Genomic DNA, 25,427 nt, shown 5'->3' with positions numbered 1-25,427 from the left:
AAAGGGGTGATGTAATGGCCAGATTTAAACAGCATTGCTGCTAGTCTACCTCCATTCCGTGTTATATACAAACTAATGGCGTCTTATGTATGTTTCCTTAAGTTAAAGGTCCTAGTACCACATGTAGAAAAAGTGATTTATCACAACTCAACAAAGTGGACTATATTTGATTGAGTCTTAAACAACACTAGTCATTGGTGGCCAGTCTACCTGATCTCTGTAATAGAATATATGGTCTTTCAGCAGAAGAAAAATCAACATTATTGATCTATATTTGTTGCAATCATAATAAGTGTTTGGACCCATATCAGGTGCAATTAAGGTGGACAAATACCGAAGAGTTCACCAGTCCAGAGCCCATCTACATGTACAGTAAGAAAAAGAAAAAAACAGAGTAATTTAGACTAACTTTGATTGTCTTCTCTAGCCTAGTAGAGTGAGCAGGCAAATGTTCTCCTTGGTATGCCAAGGTGAAAACTCTCCTTTGCTTGACTTAGCATTTAGTGAGGAAAGAATTACTCACCTGGACTTAGTGCCCCCTAAGCTGCCAGCAAAGCAGCTTGGCTATGGAGCTCCAAATGAAGCACAAGACAACATTTGCTAGAATCAGGGAGGAGTATCAGCTGTTTGGGGACTAGGAGACCAACCCTCCCCACCCTTTGGCAGAAGTTTTAGTTAAGCTGATTCAGCATTCCTTGTCATACCATAGCAGGTGGGTAAGACAGGGCCCCTCTTACTTCTTAATATAGAGTTAGCAAACAATAAATCTGTGCCCGGGTAAAGCTAGTTCTGTATAAAGCTGGTAGGTAAAATACAGAACTTGCCCAGCTAAATTCTAGTTTCAGATGGACAACTGTCCACTTAATATAAGTATACACCTTTGAGGCATGCTTGCACTCAAAATTATTCTCTATTCAATAAGACTCAAATTGAACTTGAACACTCTGCATCTGGGGGGCAAACTGGCAACTCTAGTTCTAAAGACTCTTAAATTCTTCTATTTCTGTCCTTTTACCAACATGCTTTATTTTTTACTCCCTACCTGATCATCAAGTCATTAAAATATAATATTTAAATAAAGAAAAGCAGAAACTGTACAATTAACCAACAAATTTGTTTTGGCTTCTGCAGAGAAGATTAAAGAAATGATACATGTTATCTAGCCCTTATCCTCATGGCTGTTTTTCAATAAAAGTCTCAATTAGGAATCCGTGAAGGCATTTAGCTTATCTCTCATTCTGCATGTTTTAATGCAAATAGACAGGAAGTCCTATAAATCTAGAGATACATCCTCAGGAAATCAATCTTTATTGCTATAACTCATGCACTTGAATTGTACTCTCCATCAAGTGAGTAGCAGTCTTGACATATTAACTTAAAAGATAACTCAACAGAATCCCGAAGCCACTAGTATTTGCAAAGTTGAACAGGACTACATAAAAACTGGTGCAGAAAAGCAGGTCCTTTCCTTCCTCTAATACTTAAAACATACATACAAGTAACATTCTACAGACTGAGCAGATTATCCTTTGGAATATACATGGACATATTTATACATATATGCATGTAACAACAGTAATAAAAAAAGAGGCCACGAATTTGAAAAAGAGCAAGGAGGTTATATGAGAGTGTTTGGAAGGAGGAAAGGAAAGGGAGAATTGTTAAAATTATAGTAAATAATTATAAAAATGAGAAAGTTAAAAAATACAAATTGTCCTATTTTATAGCATCTGAAAGGCCTTATAAGTTTTAACAGAATAATGGGCATAGTTATTTTTTTTCTGAACATTATCTTGCATAGGTTAAGTAGCCATGTTTCAAAGGACTCCTGTAAACTCTCCTGATTTCACATACTCGCACAAGTCACTGGTACTTTCAAATGCGTGGAGGGAATTGAGGATGGTTTATCTGGAAATTTCTGTCCTCATATCAGAGCCTCCCATCTGAAGGGCCTCAGGGAAGGAAGCTGACAGGAAGTTATTGTTCTGGAATCTCCTTCTCTTGAGTCTAGGCATTCAGATGTGCCTGAGAAGTACCCAAAACCATTTTGGGTGCATATAAAACATCTATGTTCCATTTTAGTAAGGCTATAGGTGTACATAACAACAAAAAGCAGATCCCTTCCTTCCTCTAATACTTAAAACATACATACAAGTAACATTCTACAGACTGAGCAGATTATCTCTTCAAATGTCATTTAATTCTATTTGTGTATTTTCAGGGGTGGTAGTGCATTCGTTGTTGAAGAAATCAGGTGAACTGATTCTACACTGCACTGGTTGGAGTAAACACGGACTCTGCATTCTACCAATATCATTACTCTATTTTACACTTCAACTAATTTGCACCCTTTTGTTCGTGATTATTTCTGCTGCTAGTGAAATTCAGGAGTGGATATTGTAATACCAAGTACAATATATTTAAAAGTATAAAAGAGTCATAAATCAAGCATATATAAACATAAACATAAACAGAGAGAGAGAGAGAGAGAGAGAGAGAGAGAGAGAGAGAGAGAGAGAGAGAGAGAGAAGAGAGAGAGAGAGAGAGACACTAATAGTAGCATCTCAGGACCTTACGGCTGGAAAAGTAACCAGTAAACCAAGACAAGTTCTTTATCAATAGAGAGAGGGAGTGGGAAAGAGAGTGAAAGAGAAGGAGAGGGAACAAAAGAGACCAAAACAGAGTGGGGGAGGGAGGGAGGGAGGAGGAGAGCAGCTAAAAAAATATACACTACTAAATCTTTTAGAGTTTAATATTTTGGACCATTTAATTTCTTTTAAAGCATAATAAAATTTAAGGTAGTTAAAAAACTGGCCAGTATGGGTAGAAGGTGAAGGGAAGCAAGGACGTTTGTGTGTTCTTATTTATATGTGTTTTTCTTTCTAGTGGCTGCCAATTTTCCAAGTCAGGAAATATTTGTACATGTTCTAGACATCTTCCTGAAAGTATGAAGCTCTCTTGAAACCATCTTATTTGGCCATGCCAACAACACTACAGCAAACTACAGTATCCTGAGAAAAAATATACTCTTTCAAGCTTCCTAAATGACTCATTCAGGAGAGAGTAATAAAAAGTAGGGCTAATATTTCCATCCTTTGGAAATATTTATCTCTACACAGTACTGCCTTTTAAAAAAAGTCAGAATAGAAAGTTACTTAGGTGGTATAATTTGAAAGGCTAAGCAGGGTGTTGTTAGTTCTTTCCATCGAGGTACATCTGCAGAGAGCTCCCAGTAAAGTGCCATTTGAGAGGAAGTCACTTCTGTACACATCCTTTGAGTTCCAACAGAAAATGCACTAAGCACCATGTGTGTAAGGTGCCATGCTTGTTCCAAAGAGATTAAAAAAGTGGTTAAAATTGATTTGCTGGATGCACCCTTTTTAAATCATAATCTCTTTGCTAAATGATAGTTCTTAAGATAAAATGCAAACATAAATGTGGACAATAGAAAACAGACCAGGAAATTTTCCCTTGTTATTTATTCCTGCTGTTTCTCCCCCCCCAACATGTGCCATTCGCTTTATTAGGCACTCCAGGAGTACAGTCAAAATAACAAAAAATACACCTGGAGCCCTGCTCTCTATAGAAATTGCATAGCACTTTTAAAGACTACTTAATCTTTAGACATCCACTCTAAGCCTTCTAGCTGGTTTTATACTGTCACTGCAACACTATTTTGTGACAAAGTGGGAAGAATTTGGCTGATTACAACTCTTGTAGAGGTTAACCACTAGGGAAACCTCAAGCAGTTAAGTTCTGTTGAAACCTGCACTCCCATCTGAAGGGAACAATATAAGGGAAATCTTAAAAGGCACGCTGGATTCTCATCTGCACATCTGCAATGCTGAAGCCTTACTCTCTATGGCCACTTGCTCACCTCTCATCCTCTGCCACTGTCTAACCTTCCAAGTTATAGCCACGTAACCCCTATGTGCCATTTTTTTTCCCTGTGTTTCCTGGGAGAATTTATGTTCTTAAGCAGATAAAAGGGTCTCTAAGTTTTCTACAGCCTAGTCTTTATACATGTGACTAGAAGTACATCAATAAATATATTTAATATACACATTTAAAAGTGTTAATTTTATTTTTATTAGTTCTTCGAGAATCCCATTTAATGTGTTTTGATCATATTTGAGTCCCACACCGACTCCTTCCAGACCCATTACTCATCATTATGCCCCTCTTCTAAAAACCCATCAAGTCAAATTTGTGTTGCCCATATTTTCTTAGATATGTGCACTTTCACTGGAACATGACCAGGCTACCAGAGGCTACACTCTTAGAGGAAACTCACTCTCCCTCTCTCAGGAGTTATCAATTGATAATGGCTCCCTAGCTCGGGATGGGACTTCATGGTCACACCCTCTGAATTTTCTTGTTGGAATTTCCCACCAATTACAAACCAATTATCCACAAGGCCCTAACTTTAAATGACTCTTTAGTGTTTTCCTTTCTCCTGGAGTAACTGAGGAAAAATGTTCGTGGCCTCAGAAGTATGACTTTGAGCACTAGAAAATAGGAAGTGGTGACAGCAACCGCTTTTCAACTATCCCATGATTTCTGAGAGTCCGAGGAAGAATGCAGGCACAAACTCGAGTGCCCTTAAAAGTCTACCTGTTTGTGCTCATCCAGTTCTGAAATTTTATTGAGTTCCAGAAAAAGGCCTGAAGACTGACTGTCTTAGGGCTCCTCAGGAAGGTAACAAAGTATGTTCCAGGGATATATCCTTAATGGTCATCATTGTGACCTGAGCTCTGTGTTTTGTAAACACGTGTGTTTTTGCATTTGGGGCAAACATCTGTTTTCACCTGATATCTGATAGAATGATTTTATTCTAAGTGGTACATGCTAATATATTATATAGATCATATAATATAGTAGAGTTAAGAGCACACACATAGGGATTGGGGAAATTCGGAGTTTACTTCGCCATTTCTAATTTACTACTTTTGTTAGTTTGTTCATTATCTCTTCCATCTTATGTTTCCTAATGTGTGAATGGACAAGGTACTCATATCACAGTGCTCTTGTGAGATTTCAAGGTAATAATGAAAAGTAAGAGACAATGTCAGCACTAAGGATTCAGGTCTCTAAAAGTGGGTATTTAAATCATATTACAGTATTTTTCTCAAAGTCAAGAAAAGCTGCCCTTCTCTGAGTACTCTAAGACCTATGCTTTTTGATCATGGTAGTGCTTTTTTTCTGCTTTTTGCTCTTCAGAGTTAATGATTTATACAAAATGCCACTGGCAGTGCTTAGAATATAATCAGTCTTTTCTCCCTCAGGGGACTCTGAACAATCCAACCTTCTTTTCCTATTCATAAAGGGGCTCTGCCTAAAAAAGACAACCTTATAGATGCTTTCTTATTTTGTAATAAAAATGACGTGTAAACCACCACCATGATGCCATTATGTCTCTTATTTAAATAGCACAACAATTCATATCTCATTTTCCCTCCTTTCTCATGCTTTGGTGTAGATAAGCAGGGGAAAATAAAACTGTAGCATAAAGACCTGTTTGTATATTTTAGTTGTCCTTTATATTTTTCATTTAATTTTGCTGATAGGCTTCTCTGTAAGTTTTTACCACTGCAGTAACTGAGCAAAACAAATTTCTGAGAGCTTCCCCTTTTCTTTTTACAACCCTCAGAGAATCACAAAGACACAACTTCTAAAGGCAGCGTTGGCACCACTCACAACAGTACCTTAGACATAGGGACACAAATATGATAGACTTTTGAGAAGACTGGAAATCAACTGGGGCTCATTCTCATTTTATTGCATTATTTCAATAATGCAAGTGTTACCTTACAAATTGTCATCTATTTAATAAGATGTGATGGTGACCAAGTACGAAAATACTAACGGCTAAAACAAAACCAAAGGAACGGAATTTGCTCTGTGAATCTGAGCGTGATTTATACATATGCTTACAACTTGTTCTTCCATATATTATATTGAGTACATTAACGATATCTTAGAGGCAGAAATTCATACATTACTTGTTCTGTAATACTAATAGCTTCTTCCTTCTTCAAGACTGAGATACAGAAGTTTTGATAAAACAGGAAAACCAGGCAAACCTAAAATTCAGAGGCCTAGATCCTTTTCCACAGTTTGAGAGATGCCATTGCCAAGAGAGAAACACATCCTTTTCTCCAAGGCCTTTTAGACTCAGTACTTTCCATTAATTTGTTCCCGAGTCTCGGTTTATTTGGCATATGCTGGCCCTTTTCACCATCACACTACAAATATTCAACCTCTGTTCTCTTATTTGTTTTTCGAGACAGGGTTTCTCTGTGTAGCTTTGCACCTTTCCTGAACTCACTCTGTAGCCCAGGCTGGCCTCAGACTCACAGAGATCCACCTGTCTCTGCCTCCCGAGTGCTGGGATTAAAGGCATGCGCCACCACCGCCAGGCTCTCTGTTCTCTTATTGAAGATAAAAAGACTCTTCCTGGAATCTCACTGACCAAAAGCTTCATTATACTCTCTACAGCCAGTAAAAAATAATAAATAACATTCCTATTTTATCTTTTCGTTTGCCCACTCTAATTCATCTCTCCTTTTTTTCTTCCTCTTATAATTATTCCTTCATTGAATATGAGGTCTCAGTTAAGTAAACCAAGAAAAATGTCGGCCAATAGGTTTCTGATTATCTTATCACATTCTACTCAACACAGTATATGAGACATAGTATGTATTCAATAACATTTTGGAAATTTCTATCATGAACATTTTAAACATTCAAAACAATGTCTTTTTTGTAATAGATACATTTAACATTTCTTATGCTAGATCATTCTGATGTTACTTGAGAAAGACAAATCCTTACATCTGAGGCATATTATCAAAAAGGGGCAACATCACAGAAAGGAGGTGGAACCAAGGTACTGCTCTGGAATTGGGATATTGTATTAAGAAGACACAACAGCTTGGCAGGCCTATGGCTTCAATTAAGCTTCAGCTTCAGCTCCTGCTACAGAGGCTTGCAATGCATGATAAAATACCCAGTGTTGTGTTCTCTGTGGGCACTCAAGTCATATTTGTTGGCTGACTTAATTGAGCTATATTTGCAAAATGGCAAGGATGTGAGGAAACTTTCCTACCTAAAAAGAAAGCATTCACAGTGCTAGACATTTGGTAGGCAAATAAACAGTATAATTTCAGCCTAAAAGGAAAAATATTCACTCTCCCATCCAATAGACCTAGTGGCTAGGCAACTCAAATGTCAGCATCATATTTCTGGAAATTAATTTTAAATATCATAAATTGTATGTCATCAACTTTGAAGACATTTCTTTCCTCCGTTTCTTTTCCCATTCCTTGCTCCAAATTCAAATGCAGAAAATGTAACTAATAAAGCTCAATCTCACCTGTTTGGTAAGGTTTGCAAATAGAAGCAATGTGTCTAGCAATATGTACAAAAAATTAAAATTTAAGAGCCATGCATTGGATGGAGTTTTTAAACAAGATGTCCACAATTAGTGGTGCATTTTCAGAGCAAAAACAAGTCAGGAATTTGCTCATGACTATAATGCCACACTATTATTTACCTGAATTAACCTTCTGACTACCAAGTGGCAGAATTCCCCACTAAGGTCTTCTAAGGATCAATGTGCAAGGTAAGCCTCAGCTTCAGAACCATCTATATAAATTTTTACTATATTTCAGATGAATTTTCCTTTGCTTGAAATGGTTGCCTTGAATCATTTAGCTCCTTTTATTGTCTTCATCACATCTAAATGGTAATGTAGGAACAAGTTTCAGATGTTAGCAGTTCAGTTGAGATCTCATGAAGGTCAAGGTCATTTTATTCATTCTGAAAGTCCTGTTGACTGTTTCACTACTATTACATACCAATGCATCTTTGCATTCTTTGTATTCCTACTGCCAACTTTTACCTGTGCAATGGATAATAATTACTCAGCTCATTATCAAGCCCATCATGTGGTGAAATAGAGGAGGAAACAGAAAAATGGGCTGAAGAATATTTTCTTTGGAGGACTAAAACATGGAACTACTCCAATGAATTGCCACTAGCCAATAATCAACTTCTAGTGGGTAGGAAGGTAAAGGGACTACAAGATTGTTGACATTATATTGATGATAGTCAGACTTGCTTACGTTGTATGTGGTGTCAGGCACTATGTGAAGTGCCACAAGAAATTCTGGCAATTATCATGTCTAGAACATTTATGTTATTGTTGAATAAATATGCAGAAAATTCAAGTGACATGCTTAGTGTAAGTTAAGATGGTCAGGTTGCCAGTTTCCACCCTTCCTCCATAAAGGGTCTTGGTGTCTTGCTTAATATTTCATAAAATTACTGTGGCACCTCCGTATACATTGCTCCTTGAGAAAACTGAGTTGTATGCTGCCTCATTGAAGAATGAGGTGCAACTGATTTTTACCCTCTCTGGAGGGGTGGAAAGCATCACTCAGGTGCCATAGGTATGTACGAAAATTGGAGAACACCTTTGTAGACTGGATTCTCTCTTACCTTCTTAAGGGCTCTGGGAACTGAACTCAGGTCATCAGGCTTACACTGCAAGTGCCTTTACCTACTTAGCCATCTTACCAGGCCATAACCAATTTTCTTTTTGCAGCTATATCCTTCCATCGCCAAATATCAAATATTCTTCCAATTGAAATTACTAATCAGAAGCTATGAGACTAGTAGTTAAAGGTAGAAAGAAAATACCATTTCTAACCCTACTTGGGGAAAAGGGGAAGAGCAGTACTTTTCTCTCTCTCCTAAAATGAAAAAGGAAAAGGAAACCCACATTTTCTAGTGAAGCTTGTATTGGCGGGAAGAGGGACAGGGTGGGAAGATAGGTGTCTAATTAGAAGAAGGAAGGGAAAAGAGTTACTAGGTAGAGTTGAGTGAAACTTAGTCTTCATTTCTATGTGCACAGACCTCAGCAGACAGCTGGAAACCTGCCAGAGAAGGAGCCCTTGGAAACAAGCTGGAAGACATTGGAGAGACTTTGACCAAAACAAACAACAGCAGGGGATGTGGTTGGCAGTACCAAAAAGCAGAGGACTCTGTGAGTCACTCTTACATTAACTCTGAATGGTATCACATCTCCATTTTGTTGTATAGATTAGTTGTTTAACAGCTGGTAATGTCTAATATATAATAGTTGTATATATCTATGTAAAATATAGACACATGTTTTTAACTCAACTATGTAATATTATAGACAGAAAAGACAATCTAACAAAAATATGGACTAGAAAAATTATCTAATATCTTATTAATCTAACAGTTTTATTCAATATTTTCATCTGCATATTTAAGATATAAGTGTAATAATGACTATGTTACTAGCTCAGTAAGTATTCTTCTGTCATTTTTTACTAAATACTGTTTTACAGAACAGTGAAATACTAAGTATAAGGTAATTCCTTTCCATTAATTTTTTTTCTTTACAGTGTCACTGAATTTTTCTTTGTGGAAATAATAGCAACAATAATGGCAATAATAGCCATCTTAACAGAAATCTACCATGTGTCAAACATTCTCTAAATACTGTTTCTAAGTTTCATTCAAGTTTGCAAGGTAAGTAGGATGAAATCTGTCTTATAAACAAAAGGAAATGTGTAATCAGAGGTTAAATGACCAATTCCCTGTCATAGCTCTAAGCGTTGAGTTAATTAGATGTGCCTGGTTCAAAGGAGCTGTCCTCACCACAATGTGCCAACTTTCTGCTGCAGGGAGGTCTTTATTCTTCTAATTTGGAGTATTTTATTAAAAACTTCTAAAAGTAGAACAATTACTATAAAGAGGATAATCACTTTAAAACTGATGACTACTTACTTCATGTTGTTTTCTATGAGGGTAATATTAATGTATCTTTTTACAGAAAGAAATTAATTTGAGTTACAATGAGAAATAGTAAAGTCATGTGTGAGTGACAGAAAGAAATCTTTATGTTGTAAATAGAGCTTTAATCCTCAACATCCCGAAACTGGGTTCTGCTTAGAAAATCAGACAGTGGAAAGTATTTTTTTAACCTCTGGGTCTAAATAGTTCACATTAAATTCTTAGAAGTTAATGTGTTCTACCATACAACTAATGACTGCATCATCAGCATTCATTTAAAAGAAATGTAGATAGACTTCTCACTTTGGATGAGGATACGAAATCCAGATACAACCATTCTTAGCCTAACATCAAGAAAAAAAATCTATCTAGAAAAGCATACTTTTTGAATATAGAGAGGAGTTTCAAAGCAATCAACAAGCCTTAAGTATGAAGAAAGGTATGGGCTCACCTATGGCCACAGGGGGAACAGAAATACACACAGGCAGACATGAAGAAAGCATGTATTTTTAGGTGAATTACTAAACGCCAAGCATGAATTTGCAAAAGTCTTGGAAAGAGATACAGGATAAAATTTGAAATTACAGACATACAGGCATCTGTGTGGATTTATGGCACAGACAAAATGAAGGACAGGGCAAGAAAATGAGAGAGGACATCTCTGAATCACACAGACATGGACACACACACACACACACACACACACACACACACACACCACACTTCAGAAACTATGGAAACCAGATGGAAATGGAGTGACATGTTTATATTGCTGAGAGAAAATGTCAATTGAGCTCCTATGCCTGTAAATATCTTCCAGAAGTAAAGAAGTCATGTATTTCATTAGTAGAAACCTCAAACTATAAGGAACATTCAGGTCTTCAGTCTTCAGCTCTTCATACCAGATATAAAATTGGATTTTCAAAAAAGAAATGAAAATTCTAGAAATCGTGAAACTAAATGTTGACATAAAAGGCATTATTCGTATTTTGTCTAAGAAGTTGACCACCCAATGTCCCCCGAAAAAATCCCAGTAAGTATGGAAACAATGAGTATATTCAATATAAATAAACTTATAGCACAATTATAGGTTTTTATTATATGTAAAAACAAAATTCATAATAATCATAATCATTGCACATCATCTGGTATACCACACAATTAAGTGTAAATGCATTCCTTGGCTTACGTTAACATAAGATCTATACTTAAATGTTCATTGTGGTGATAGCTATATGATTACAAATATTTGCTTAACTCATGAGTGAATTTTATTAATTATATACTAGACACAGAGTTTTTCAAAAAAATAAAAATTTCATGCATAACCTTTTTACCTTTTTGACTGATCTTCTGGTGAGGACATCACAGCTCTGATGAATGCTTAATTCTTACCTTATTTCCAACATTTGGTGATGAAGAAGGCTGTATACTTCTTAGAAGAATTGCAAACATACACACACACACACATATATATACATACATATATATACATACATATATATATATATATATATAAACCCACCTCAAGAATTGAAATATTTATATAACATGCATATTATAAATATGTCTGTCATAAAAAACATAAAAAGGTATTTTACTACCCATGTATTTGGTGTTTTATCACTGTATCAGGAGGTAAAACTGAGAATGTTACCAAGCATGAAATGAAACATGGCATAAGCAATATATACTTGATTCTGTGCCATTATTACTGTCTGTAGCTAATCAGTTCAGTTTATGTGTAAGATCAAAACTATTTGAAGAAAAGGAAACTTTTGTCCTTTTTATTGTCACTATCTCAGTTCCCTGTACTTGCCAAGCTTCTTTCTATACTTAGGGCCTGCCTACATTGCTCTTGCTACTATGTGGAATGTGCTTTGGTAAAATTTTTTTAAAAAGCATCATCTCTCACTTCAATGTAGGCAGATAAATTAGAGAAGTCTCACTGGGAAGATGCTGTGGGATGGTCTGTATGTCAAATTGCTCTGATTGGTCAACAAATAAAACACTGGTTGGCCAGTGGCCAGGCAGGAAGTAGGTGGGACAAGGAGAGAGGAGAATACTGGGAAGCAGAAGGCTGAGGGAGAGAGACACTGCAGCCGCCGCCATGACCAGCAGCATGTGAAGATGCTGGTAAGCCACCAGCCACGTGGCAAGGTATAGATTTATGGAAATGGGTTAATATAAGCTATAAGAACAGTTAGCAAGAAGCCTGCCACGGCCATACAGTTTGTATGCAATATAAGTTTCTGTGTTTACTTGGTTGGGTCTGAGCGGCTGTGGAACTGGCGGGTGACAAAGATTTGTCCTGACTGTGGGCAAGGCAGAAAAACTCAAGCTACAGGAAGATGTTGCTCCAGACATGTCCTTATAGAGGGTACCCTAGTCTTGATGGGAAAGAAGATGTTTACTTTAGGTGTATATCAGGGCATTGCTGCACAATCCATATAAATATGACCTGAATTCAGTGGGCAGTAAGGTTAGCCTAGGGACAGTAATATTGGTTTCAAGGGAAAGGCCTTGGAAAAATGAATGCTTCTCTATGCAGAACCTTATATTTTATAACATTACAAGACAGAGACAATAGAAGTTTACCATATTTTAAAGTATAAGAAGTAGGCTTGACTAAGGTGACAAGGCTACTTGCAAGTCCTTAATACTGTCCTACCCCTGGAATGTCTTAATGTCCACCTCAACAACACCTCATTTTTATCCTCCTGATATCAAGTAGTTGCTGTGGGATGGTCTGTATGTCAAATTGCTCTGATTGGTCAATAAATAAAACACTAATTGGCCAGTGGCCAGGCAGGAAGTATAGGCGGGATTAACAGGAGAATTGAGAGAACAGGAAGGCGGAGGGAGAAACTGCCAGCCGCCGCCATGACAAGCAGTATGTGAAGATGCCAGTAAGCCACGAGCCATGTGGCAAGTTATAGATTTATAAAAATGGATTAATTTAAGATGTAAGAACTAGATAGCTAGAAGCCTGAGCCATTAGGCCAAACAGTTTAAACAATGTAAGTCTCTGTGTTTACTTGGTTGGGTCTGAGCGGCTGTGGGACTGGTGGGTGACAGAGATTTGTCCTGACTGTGGGCTAGACAGGAAAACTCTAGATACAGTAGGTCAACAATGATCTTCCATTCTAAATGAATTTCCATGTTTTATACATCTATATTGCTATAAACTTCCTAACAGTTAATACATGACATTTAAAATTACATAGCTGTGTGTTTACTTACATATCATATGTGGGTGTTTTAAACAAGCCTCTATACATATGCATACTTAATGATATGTTTCAATATTGTAAGCCTCAGAAGAGTAGGAACTACACTTGTTTTATTTATTACTTCATCCAAAGAGATTATCATAGTTCCTAGGGGAATACTTAGTGTATAATACATAATTATTAAATAAGTGTAGCTTTTCTTGAGAAATTCTTTAGCAAACTTTATCTACACATTTGCAGACTCATGTGCACTAATATAGAAAATTAATGAACTTTGCCTATCAATAATAAAACATTCAATTTAAAGTTGAATATAGATAACTAAAAGCCATTGATATATGTTATAAAACAAGTAATATAATTATTTTGGTACATTCTATTTGATTTCCCCCTTTCAATTAAAGATTTTAAGTTTATTAATTTTACGTCTTATGTTCATTGGTTCAGCATAGTTTTTCCAATCCATTTTTGCATTAATAAACAATAAATTTTAAAATCTTAATGATATATTCAAGTTGTTTCACCTCTCAGATTTATGCACTATATTTTAGCAGTATTTTATTTTCATTGTTGGGGTTTGACTCACAATTACTGTTGTTATTAAAAAATTATGCATGAATAATTAACCTAGTTCCACTTACCAAATAGATTCTCCCATAAGTACCAAGACCAATGGCTTTATCTAGTGAGAATATTCCAGTTGGGTCCTACAAAAAGTAGAACAAAAATGGTCAGCTTTCTTGAAAATGATTTCAATCTGCATTGTTCCTTTGGAATTTACAAAATAAAAGGCACCCCTGAAACATGTTCTTTCATGACCCCATTTCCCAAAAGAATAGGTAACAATGTCCTTAGATTGAATATAGTCATTTATAAAAAAGAACACTAAGAACTCATGTAACCATACTGCAAAATATATACAAGTAAGTAATTCTGAGTAAACTACATAGGTAAGTAAGATAGAAATAAGTTCACACACTTGCTGAAGAAGTATTCACTCATTATCTATTTTTGAGTTCTAACTAAATAGATTAAAAAGTTTAGCATTCAGGAATGAGAGGTGGATATTGGATGCAAAATCTAATGAACTCATTTATAACCCTTATAACTACTATCAATATATACACATAACAAAGCAAAAACCAAGGCATTATAAGTTTTGAACTAAAAACAGCAACTAGTGTTGGTTTTGCTTCTTATATTCACATTTATATCAACTGAGTGTCTTTTCATCGTGCAAATTTATCAATAGTCTCTTGACTCTTCATATCTAAGAAAATGTATTTTTGGATACAGTTCTGAATCTTCCATATGCATCCTCAAGGATTATGCCCTTACCTTGTAATGTGAGCATTGTTTTTCTGTTCACCAAAAACATGGTTCCATACATTTTACTTGTTTTATAATCAACACTAGAGATTTTAGAAAATTTTGTGTGAACCATGAGTAGATGTCAACTTATACAAGAATGGTAGAGAAATTAACAAATACTTGGAAATCCAGAAAGTATATAGAACATAAATATTTAATGATGTTATAAAATAATTTTATCACTGTGCAAAATGCAATATAAAAAAATAAACGCAAAGCACCTTAGTGAAAGGAACATATGTGAAGAAAGTCATAAATCTCTTAAGATTAGTGTGATATTTATGTGATCTAGCAAAACTGTCATAGGCAAATGACAACTCTGAATTCATCTTAGTCAACAAGTATCCAAATGGATGGAGAGTCAGGAGAATTGAGTTTTAGCTCCAGAGTTGTTTTATTAACTATATAGCTCTGGGGAACTTTCTCTCAGGTTCCATTAGCACACATGGAAAACGAAGGCATTATATTCAATGTTGTCTGAGTTGTAATATTTTATAGGAAAAATATCAAATTCTTTCATCCTAAAATCCAAATGTTTCCACAGGATTGACAAAAACATTGTCAAGGCAGCAACCCAGAATCATACTTTCTTAAAACACTCATTAAAATTAATAACACAATAAAGTCATGATTAGAAGCAAATAGATCAAGGCATAGTCACCTATTGAAAGTTAAAAAAATGTTTAAATGACAGATTTTATTATTTGATAAGCAAAGCATATTTAATATCTAGTATGTAACTTTTACTATGACTCTCTTGGAGATGTATGGGGAAGACGTAAGCAACAAAGGAGTTACTAAGAACCAGGTTTTAGGGACTATTGCTTTAGCACATTCCTTTCAAAGATATCACTGAGAAGTTTATTTACACCATTAGCAATTTAAGAGAAACAACAACTGCTCACTTTTTAAAAATGCATTTATTTACTTATGTATTTATTTATTCATTCTGTATGGTGTGTGGGCACATTCACACATGCCATAAATGCACATGTGGAGGTCACAGGACAACTTGTGGGAGTCCGTTCTTTCACCTTGTGGGTTCTGGGGATTGAACTCCAGTCTTCAGACTTTGGGGCAAGCACCTTTACCTGCTGAGCCATCTTGGAGGGCCGGGTTACTTCTTAAAACAATTAAACAAATTAGCTAACTCTTATTGGTAAGCTATTATTTTTATAAGTATGTTTGTGTTTAATGTGATAATGATATCATGTTAGGGAACTCTCATATCATCTGTTGATATAGCTGGTATCTCTGAATCTTCAGAAAAAGTCAGAAATTTATCTTATCCTCTTTCTGCCCTTCAACAATAATCTTATAGTGAGATTTTAAGTCAAGTATCTAAGTACTCAAAAGAAAAAATGAGGAACTGTACTGTGCAAATCACAGAAACCTTATTTTAGCTTCGTTAATGTTGTCAGAAATCTTTTTGTTCTCTAGTCACAAATAATGACACCATCTTAATTACCCTACTGCTCCCCTTAAATAAAATAACACATTTTTAAATTTCAAGTTTTAAAAGCACGTCAAACTTAGTATTCTTATGTTTTAAGGCTATTGTTTGCATTCATTTTGTGTGATGTTGTTTATCTGTCTCATCTGTTTTACAACTAAATGCTTACTAAATTCAGATAGAAAGAGGGAAGACCTATGCTGATTTATAAATTAATACACAATCTTTCTATCTCATTTTCCATTTCAGCCAGCCCACGTTTATTCGGGAAATAAAATAAGAAACCCAAATTCTTAGATCTTCTCTTAAAAAGTGAGATTTGAAAAAAAGTCAATTTCTTTCTAAGCCAGAAATGATTAGGCAATTTAAAAATTTTTTTTTTTACATATTTCTATATATTTAAGTTATCTCTAGCAAATTAAAATTCCTAACTGAGTTGCCCTTGAAAGCTGGAGCTTGAGAGTTGTTTCTTCTGAGGGCAGGAAGAGAAGGAAAGGCTGAGCACCCCAGTGGCTAATTTCTTAAGGGTACAGAAAAAGGCAGCAAAAGAACCACTAGAAGGCAGTGTTTCCTGGTCAAGGAAGACACAGTCCTAGCCTGATCAATAAAGCTGAATGCCCCTATACAAAGGAGGAGAGAAAAGTGGCACATGGTCAACACAGGTAGCAAGAAGTTTCAAATGTACTTACATTCACGTAAAGGTTAGGGAACATGTTCCACCGGTTACACAGCAAGGGGACTGGGATAAACACTTCAGTATACAGAGAGAGACGGCAAAGGATTTTCTTCCATCATGGAAAGAACTTGTGGCTAGAGTTCCTAAAATGTTGGTTCTAATGAGATAAGTACTAGAATGAAACTCAGAGACAGTGGCAGGGATGAGCTTCACAATAGAATCAGAGTCTTTATAGATCACTACTTCATAAATATTCTCTCCACAAGACTCATTTAGAAATCCTCTTTTAAAAAAAAAAAAGAATCCTTAGGGCTAGTATGAAATGACGAAGTCAGAATTTCCTTGGGCGATTCCCTTAAGATACCTAGATGATTATCAACTCACGTACTCTGTCCCTGTGCACGAACCTCTGGAAAAACACTGTCCTAGAGACAGGGAACGTGGCTTAGGAAACGGATAGAATTGCAACATCAAGCTGAGGCAGTATTCTACGTGCAATGGATGGTATGCTGGATATGTCGAACCTTGCGCCCTTGAAGGCAAAATGGCTTCCACAAAGCAGCTAAGGGATTTGGTAAAGAGGGAAGCTTCTTGTGACTGACTGAATGTGGAACTCATGTCTTGCCTTCTTAGTGAAGACTGGGAAAACTGGAAGTTATATTTAAATATAAGCTTAATGTATTTCAAATATAGTGTTGGATCATGTACTATTTCAGATCACCACTGCCACTACTGTCCTCAAAGCCTGTCTAATCCTGACCCCAATATAGATTAGGAGTACACAGGGGAGTGTCAAATACCAAGGCCAAAGCCACAAGGAATGTTATTACCATACTGGGTAGAGAAGGCTTGGGGGACAATCCTAGTGAAAGACTAGCTAGATTTGGAGATGAAGAAGATTGAGTTATGCAGGCTTACTAATTATACATACATATATAATAAACTATAAATTAATAAAATGTAATATATAATAATAATTTAACACATGCAACATCGCAACTCTCTTTGCAAAGAAAGGAAGCATAAACCAGAAACCTCTGTACTTTTCTTCTCCTATAGGAAGTATATATTCAGTTAAAAATTGGGAAACGTTAGAGCAGGTCATTAACAAGTATGATTATGTGGTGACCCATCTTTACTACCAGCACTTAGAAAAGAAAGAAAAACCAGGAGCTCAAGGCCAGTGTCAGCTATATAAATAGTTGGAAGCCAGCCAGGGCTACATGAAACCCCTATCTTAAAAACAAAGACTAAATATGATTAAATTGACCTATTCCTTGATATTTAATGGCTTTCTTACTTTATGTATCTAAGGCCCCTAGATAAAAGGCCATATAATTACATGAAAATAACATTTACAAATGTGAAATTTATGTAATATTCTCCTCTATGTTCACTATTGCTTAATGTTTTAGGCATAAAATATTATCTAATTAAAATACCAAATAATTTATATCACTTTTTTGTTGTTTTGTGCTATAGAGAGGGTCTTTTTGGAAGCTCAGGCTATTCTGGAACTCCTATGTAGCCTGCACTAGCTCCAAATTCATGGTCCTTCTGCTTCCATGACTCAAATCCTATTCTTTTCTTTAAATTTTGTACTCTTGCCCAAGCTTGTATTCTCCAGGGCTTCTGGTTTATGTTCATTTAATTGACCAATCACAAAGAGTACGTAATATAAAGATCCAAAACTTATATTTAATTGTACTTTCATACTCTGAAAGATTTGTATATACGTTTATGTGTGCCTGTGTAATATGGGAAGTGGGCCCAGGACTTGTGCATGCTAGACATGCACTCTACAGCTCAGCCAGTCTATACCCAGGCCTCCAAGATTCTTTTTGATCAATTTGACACGTCAAGGTTTGAATATCTCCTCATTATCTAGCTGTTTCCAAACTGTTACACTTAGCAGGGACATATGCCAATATTCTGTCCTTCATATGTGTCCTATTGAAAATAAATATTGCAAGGGACACTGCCCTATGCTGTTTTCTTCACTTGATCGTGTCTCTCCGCATCAAAATGCAAATGTCTATCTAACTTATCAGTTCATCTATTCATTGACGTCAAAGTCTTCAGGATATAAGTTAAATGTAAAACAAAACAAAGAACTACACCTCGGTGACGGAAGAAACAATGACTTTAGATCTCTACACCTTTGATATAAAGAAAATATTAAAGAGCATGCTGCTCTTCAGCTATATTTCTTTTCTGGAATTTGAATCTAGGGAGAGGGGAGAATTACCCATGATTTGTTCAGATGGTACAGAAAATCCTGAAATAAAAGAATTTTCCTAAATTGAACCTTCCATGATGATTTAATTTGAGGAAAAATATCATTTGTACCCTATGTTTTTGTCATTTCCATATTCCCCAACATTACAAACCAATCTCATGTTTGTCTCCTGTACCCATGGCCACCCTTAACTCAATCTTGAGAACAATAATGTTCTAGTGAATTGAATATAAAGATTTCAGCATTTTTGCTTCTCTCGTGGACTCTTGTCATGATCTGTATGTCCCAAAGCTAGGACCAGGTTAGTTAATCCAGGGAATCTCTCCCCGACGTTTGTGGTGAGACACCTTTACTTTCTGTTGTCTGTGTTCTTTGGGTTTGGAACTCCCTGTGCTATCATTTCTATAAGGTCTTTCAGCTTGTTTACGTGTGCTTATACACACACAACACACACACACACACACACACACAGCCTGAGAATGTTGAGGAGGTGAGCAGGTCACTCACTGACTTAAAGTCTTATTTAGAACCAAATCAATCTTAGTCTGAATAGGAAAATTCTGCTCAGAAGGCAATCCGCCAATTGAAGCCTCCATAATCCAGAAATCTCATGTATACATCCTGGAAAAGAAATGATTTCAGGTGTATGTGGGATGAAAAATGGTTTAATATTTTTTAATTCTTTGGTCTTATTTTATGAAGTTGCAACAATAGCAATTCTACCAGCTGCCATTCAACAGTTTTGTATTGAAGTACATTGTTTAATGACTGAAATAGTTTGCTAAAATATTACCCAAATAGATCACCTCCCCTTACCACATACCATACCCCATCTACAAAATTATAAAACGAGGCCTTGAGAATGTCCCATTTTTAGGGAGGCAGGTATCTGCCATCATTAACAACAGGTATCTTTAAATGCCAAAACATCCACAAAATTAATTAAGGCAAGATGACTTTGAATAGTCCTATAACTGCGCGGTTAATATTTAGCTTTTCTCAAGGCACGGAGGCCAGTGCCCTGAACAACACATGCTTGGCGATCATTCCAGCACAGTGCCTGCATCATTCTCCTTTGGAGAGTCCAGGGGCCCTTTGCATTCAAGAGAGGGTGCAAGTGAAATGCCAATCTAAAAAGGGAACTTGAAAAATGGATTTGGGTGGGATCCAGTATCAGCCAGAAACCAGATGCCAATGAAATAAACGGTGTTGTTACAGTAGTAAGTCTGCTGTTTATGATGACTTTAATAGCTCACCAATCAATTTCAACTGGACATGGAGCAAAAGGAGACCCTGCACATAACAACGAACAAAGAATTATATTTCGTCATCTAAGGGACAGAATACATTGTTCTAAAAACTAAAAGGCATGTACAGAATTCACTTCTTATCCAGGCGGCGTCGAGTTCTTTTCGCTCCAGCAATACTAAGTCGAGAACATTCTCCTGGTGAGAATCAAGTTTTAGAAACCGCTACTACAAAGTGAGAGCAGTGTGACTACAATGTTTCAATTTTCCAGTGCTCATTACTTTTTTTTTTAAAAGGGATCACCCATAGGTAGAGATCTCCGCTGGCAAAAGAAGCAAAGGGGGTGGTCAGCCACTTGTCCTCTCCAGGAACGCTGCTATTACAAGTACCCAGGCGCTGCTAGACAAAGCGGGCTCTATTTAGAAAGGGCCCCACCCTTTAGGACCCACTTCTTTCTCCCCAACTTCACCCTGTCCCTTTGCTTTTTTGTGGCCTTCACCTCAACCAGGAGCCCAGGAACACTGATTGTGCATAGGAGCTTCCCTGGCCCATCCTGAGCCACAGCCCGTCGAAGTCCTGGCCTAGGCTGCTGGAGGGTGTGGGCTTTCTTCCCCAGGCTTCCAAAGCCTCGGAAAGAAGCGCACTAGGGGGGCGATGGCCTGGAGTCCTTTACTTACCGGTAAGTGGCCCAGATCTGTCACCTCCTTGTCCCTCCAACCCCCAGGTCCTGCCATGACTTCGAGAAGAACCGGAGCAGAGCAGGAGACCGAGTCCAGCAGGCGCGCTGGGACTGAGTCTTTGAGGTGAAGGAGGAAGAAGAGTTTAGGGGGGTCCCGGGGAGGGAGGAGGGGATGGGAGAGAGGAGAGGGGAGGTGGGTTTGTGGCGTGGGAGAGGAGAGGGAAATGGAGTGAAAAAGAGCGAGCTGAAGGGAGGAGGAGAGAGAAGCTAAGAGTTTTCGAGAGGCGGGAAAGTAAGTTTGGCTAAGGGCAAGAGAAGAGCTCCAGCGTCCGTCCGTCCAGAGACGAAGAAGCCAGAAGGGTGCTCCGCGGCGAGAGCGCAGGGCGGTCCGGTCAGGGTGCGCCTTTCAGGGTGAGGAGGGGGGCGGTGCAAGGCGAAGGGGCCCGGAGGAGCTCGAAGGGGATTGGTGGAGCGTCACGTCGCCAGGTGGGCAGCCGCGCAGCGGGGAGGCGAGCCAGGGGGGCCCCGGGGCTGAGCGAGGCTCTCTAACGGTCTTCGGGCCAGCCCCTAGCCGCCTGCACTCCGCCCCCGGGTCCTGGGCTGCGCCTGCCGCCCCCGCCCCCGCCCCCGCCGGCCACTGTTCCACAGGAAACTTTTGCTAGGCAGCTGCCAGCCCCGGAAAACCGGTCCCTCTCAGCGCCGCTCCCAGTCTGGGCCCCACAGCTCTGCCACAGTCCAAACAACCCGCACCGTCATCTCCCCCAAAGAAACATTGTAACTTTCCTAGTGGTCTGGGTTCTCTTTCTGGTTCCCTCTAATTTAATTGCTCCCTGGATTGGAAAAAAAAAAAAAAAAAAAAAAAAAAGGAAATCGAGAAGGAAAGGATTCGCCCATTCGATTAGGGATCACACTTGGGTATCCCCTACTGTGAAGGGAGAAACGGAGTCCCTAGGGCTGCTACAACTTGATCTTTAAAGCCCCTAGCAGCTCAAGGAAGTACAGAAAGGACAACCAAAGTTCCTTCGATCCCCCCAGGAGACATCTGCATCTCCTCTAGCCCAGGGGCTAACAGGCGTCTGGCTGACGCTGCTTAGTCAAAACCACACCTATGAACAGGTGTTTGGGTTAAGGGACACAGACCCAAGTGTCAGCAGCTCTGGCTGTCCTGGGTCCTAAGTTTGCAGGCTTTGAGCTCGCAGTGAGCCCAGGAAGTTTCTGCTTGCTTTCCAGCCTCCAGCTTTTCGGTCCGGTTTCATTCATTCACTCATTCATTGCAAAACTTTTAAGGGCTCCGGAGCTGTGCGCCCCTGTTTCCCCACAAAGCGCAAGGAGGCTGACACTTGGTTCCTACAAGACAAACGTGATTTATCCTTAAGTGAGTTGCCTCTTGAAGCATTTACAGAAAAGGGAGCCAGTGCATAAAACTAACCGCATTCTAAGCTCTTGCGCACTACAAAGAACACTTTAGAAAATGTCCTGAAGCTGCTTGCATTCCCCGGAGCTAGCTTACTGTGCTTTGAGTACCCAAACACTAAGTCGCAATGCTATTAGGAATTTGTTTCCTATTTCTTTTTCTTTTTTAATGAACAATTTTTGTTACCTATCCTAAGAAGATTTATACGAATAATTCCTCCCACTGGCTTCGAGTTTATCATTTTTGACCCAGCTTCCGAACTTTTGTAATTATTCTTCTTATATGTTAGTGGATTTTGTTTATTTTTCTGTCCGTTTCAACGCTAGAGTTTGACTTCTTTACGATCCTTTATCTCAGAGTCTCCCTGAGCGCTGTAATGGCTACAGCTTGTCCAAGGAACCCGGTCTCGCTACTTAAAGATTCTCTGTTAACGGCAACAGAATAAATCAACCACCACCTCCTCCAAAATAACAAGCCTGGGTGTTCTGAATCGAATCTTCTTAAACCAAGTTACGTGTGTGTGTGTGTGTGTGTGTGTGTGTGTGTGTGTGTGTGTGTGTATGTGTGTGTTCACAGAAATTACACTTTGAAAGAACTCAAATCTTGACAACTCTGCCACACAAAACACTATTCCTTTAAAACAATTTAAGATTTCCTCAACGACCAGTAAAATGCTTCTGCGTTTCCCTAAGTGTAAGCTGGAAAAATAACATTTCATAACTTTAAAAGGGAAGATTTGCAGTTCATAGAAAATTACAATTTTGTATGTATTTACTATTTTAAAAAATAAAGCCAGGAAAATCAAGAAATACAATTAAAGGAACTCTGAAGGTTATCCTAAGACAATCTTTCTTTGTTAAAGGGAAGACATGTTCACAAGTTGACATTTTTACCTCCGATGTTGTTTGCTGAATGTGGGGGGTGGGGAAATGCTCCTGTGGCCAACTGTTTCAGCCTAGCAAAGCAAATTGGGACCAAGCAAAAGAATTCAGAATAGATCTTTGTGCTTTCTAGTCGCATATTGGAACCTGCAGGAACTTCTTGACTCTACAGGTCTAGTTAAAGTGTCTGGATGGACTCCTGTGGGTGGGGCGAGCAGAACCTAGATGTTAAACTAGAACTCCACAGAGAAACCTTTACTTTTTGTGGTTGTTGTTGTTGTCCTTGTGATAATTTTCAAGGAAAAGGAAGGCAAGGACGAATGTGAACACTTAGCCTATTAAGGTGACATTATGGGGATTCTTGAAGCTCACTTGGAGAAAGTCAACTTGACTACTGCACCAGCAGATACAAATAGCACCCAACAGGAGGCTCAGCTCAGACCACAGTCTTGAAACAGAGCACCTGTTTTCCAACTTGAGGACTTCTCTTCCCCTCACCCCACAATCCGCAGTTTCCCTATCCTCTTCCCACATGTTTCTCCACCCTCCCTCTCCTTCCTTCCCTTCTTCCCTCCCTCCTGACCTCAACTGCCATAAAAGTAATCCTACTTTGTCCAGGTCCAGGAATTTGTCAGATTGTGTTTTACCCAGAAATGATCTCTCTGCCCACATTTTAGGTCCCATATTTTTCCACACTTTCTTCCTCTAACCCATTATGTTTTCTTAAGACCCTGGGCCCTTTTAAACTTTTGGTTGTTGATATATTTTATAACTAAATTTAAAAAAAATGTTTACCATATGCGTCACACTAATGTATTATCTCCTTAATTTTGCCAATATTTTTCTAATGTATTCATTATAGTCTTCATTGTTTAGTTTGGTAAATTGAGGCAGAGAGAGAAGAACTGACTTGCTTAAAGCCTCACAGGTAGTAATTAGATGATCCTGGCTTCCAACTCAGGCGTTCCCCCTCCAGAGACCACTTGTCAATGGCTGTGGAAGGGCTGGTGCATATTTTGAGACTGTGTGAAGAGGAGCCAGATTCAAGGAAGCCCAAGATCAGATGACACTAGCTAGGCCCCTGAGCTATCCAGTTCCCCTTCCCCTATTTAGCCCTCAAGCTCTCCTAACAGAAATATCTTGGACTTTATAAAAAGAAATGGAACATAGGCATTGCCCAAGCGAAGCCTAGAAGCAAAGAGCACCAGGAGGGGAGTACCTAATAGGGAAATTTCATGAATTTGAAGCTGAATGTGTGTCCAGAAAATTCGCAAGCACCCTTTAGTGCCCTAAAAATCCCCCACTGAAAGACTTGCAGTGGCTTCTGAGTTGAAATTCCACCACAGATGGGGTGGGGCTTCATGAGCCCCATAGGAGACAAGCTATTAGCAGTTGTTGGCTGCTGGGGGAGGGTGAGCCAGTTTTTTTTCCTGGATATGGCTCCTGGTAAGCTGTCCAAGATCTAGTGGAGGCCCTACACTTATACACACAAGGGCAGCACTAATTTGACTCAGTGAATTATAAAGAAAAGAGTGTAGGCAGTTTAGAAGGAGACATGGTGGAAGGGATATTGGAGGAATTGAAGAAGAGAGTCCACATAATAGAAATACATTGTATACATGTGTGAAATTCTCAAAGAATAATTAAAAATATTTTTGAAATCCATTAACATTTCTCTCAGAGAGATTTTGGGCTGGGAATGAACTGTATTCAGTGAGTGCTTGAAAGGAGGCTGTGTTTGTGAGAAACCCTCCTTAACAGATGTGCCACACTAAATGGAAAGTAACAGCTAACTAGTTAGTCACTTGAAAAGAATACTGTAAAATGATGTAAAGAATGGTTTTGATCCCCCAGGGGCCCAGTGTGAATCTCTGTCTTCTTTGGTCTTGATAACATCTCCTCTCTCATAATTCAATGTGCCTTTTAATAGAAAATCAAATTCCAAATCTGTAATTCCATCTTTGTAAAAGGAACTACATATTCATTTTCTTCATAGACTTGACTTATGACAATAGTCTTGAACGATAATACTAAAAACACAGACATATTTCATGAAAAGTAATTTCTAAAGAAATTCCAGATCTCTCTAGAAGCAGAGGCAAGATGATCTTAAAAATAAAAAAGGATTTTCAATTGTTCCTTTTCCTTCATTTATGCTATTACTACCATGAATATATGCCAATAGATATATAATGTTACTTTAAAATTTTTGAACATTACAAAATTCTTTATTAAAAATTTTAAGTACAATACCTCCACATTTGTCTTTAGAAAATATGCTCCAAGACCCCCAGTAGGTATCAGAACTCACAGCTATTATTGAAATCTCTACACACTTATTATTCTTTTCCTATATTTGATACCTGTTCTTGTTCTGTACTTGATACCTATTATAAGGTTGAATT

At 37.9% G+C, this 25,427-nt stretch overlaps 1 protein-coding gene across 3 annotated transcripts in view; it reads right to left on the bottom strand.

Moving 5' to 3' along the window:
• Window positions 1-21,130, bottom strand: part of Nrk (Nik related kinase) — a 105,800-nt gene extending 84,670 nt beyond the window's left edge. For 2 of the 3 annotated variants that reach the window (XM_037198990.1, XM_037198988.1), the window contains exons 1-2: window positions 20,726-20,926; window positions 13,703-13,768 (exon numbers count right to left, since the gene is read on the bottom strand). In XM_037198990.1, coding sequence (XP_037054885.1) covers window positions 13,703-13,768; window positions 20,726-20,782 — 123 coding nt within the window. In that variant the 5' untranslated portion in view covers window positions 20,783-20,926. Of the gene's footprint in view, window positions 1-13,702; window positions 13,769-20,725 lie in introns of all 3 variants that reach the window. The other variant, XM_037198989.1, reaches the window with a different exon arrangement.
• Window positions 21,131-25,427: the final 4,297 nt, after the last annotated feature.

This window comes from Peromyscus leucopus, chromosome X, assembly GCF_004664715.2.
Source record: "Peromyscus leucopus breed LL Stock chromosome X, UCI_PerLeu_2.1, whole genome shotgun sequence".
Taxonomy (NCBI): Eukaryota; Metazoa; Chordata; class Mammalia; order Rodentia; family Cricetidae; genus Peromyscus; species Peromyscus leucopus.
Note: the sequence above shows the minus strand (reverse complement) of the source record. Positions and strands in the feature narration are given on the sequence as shown.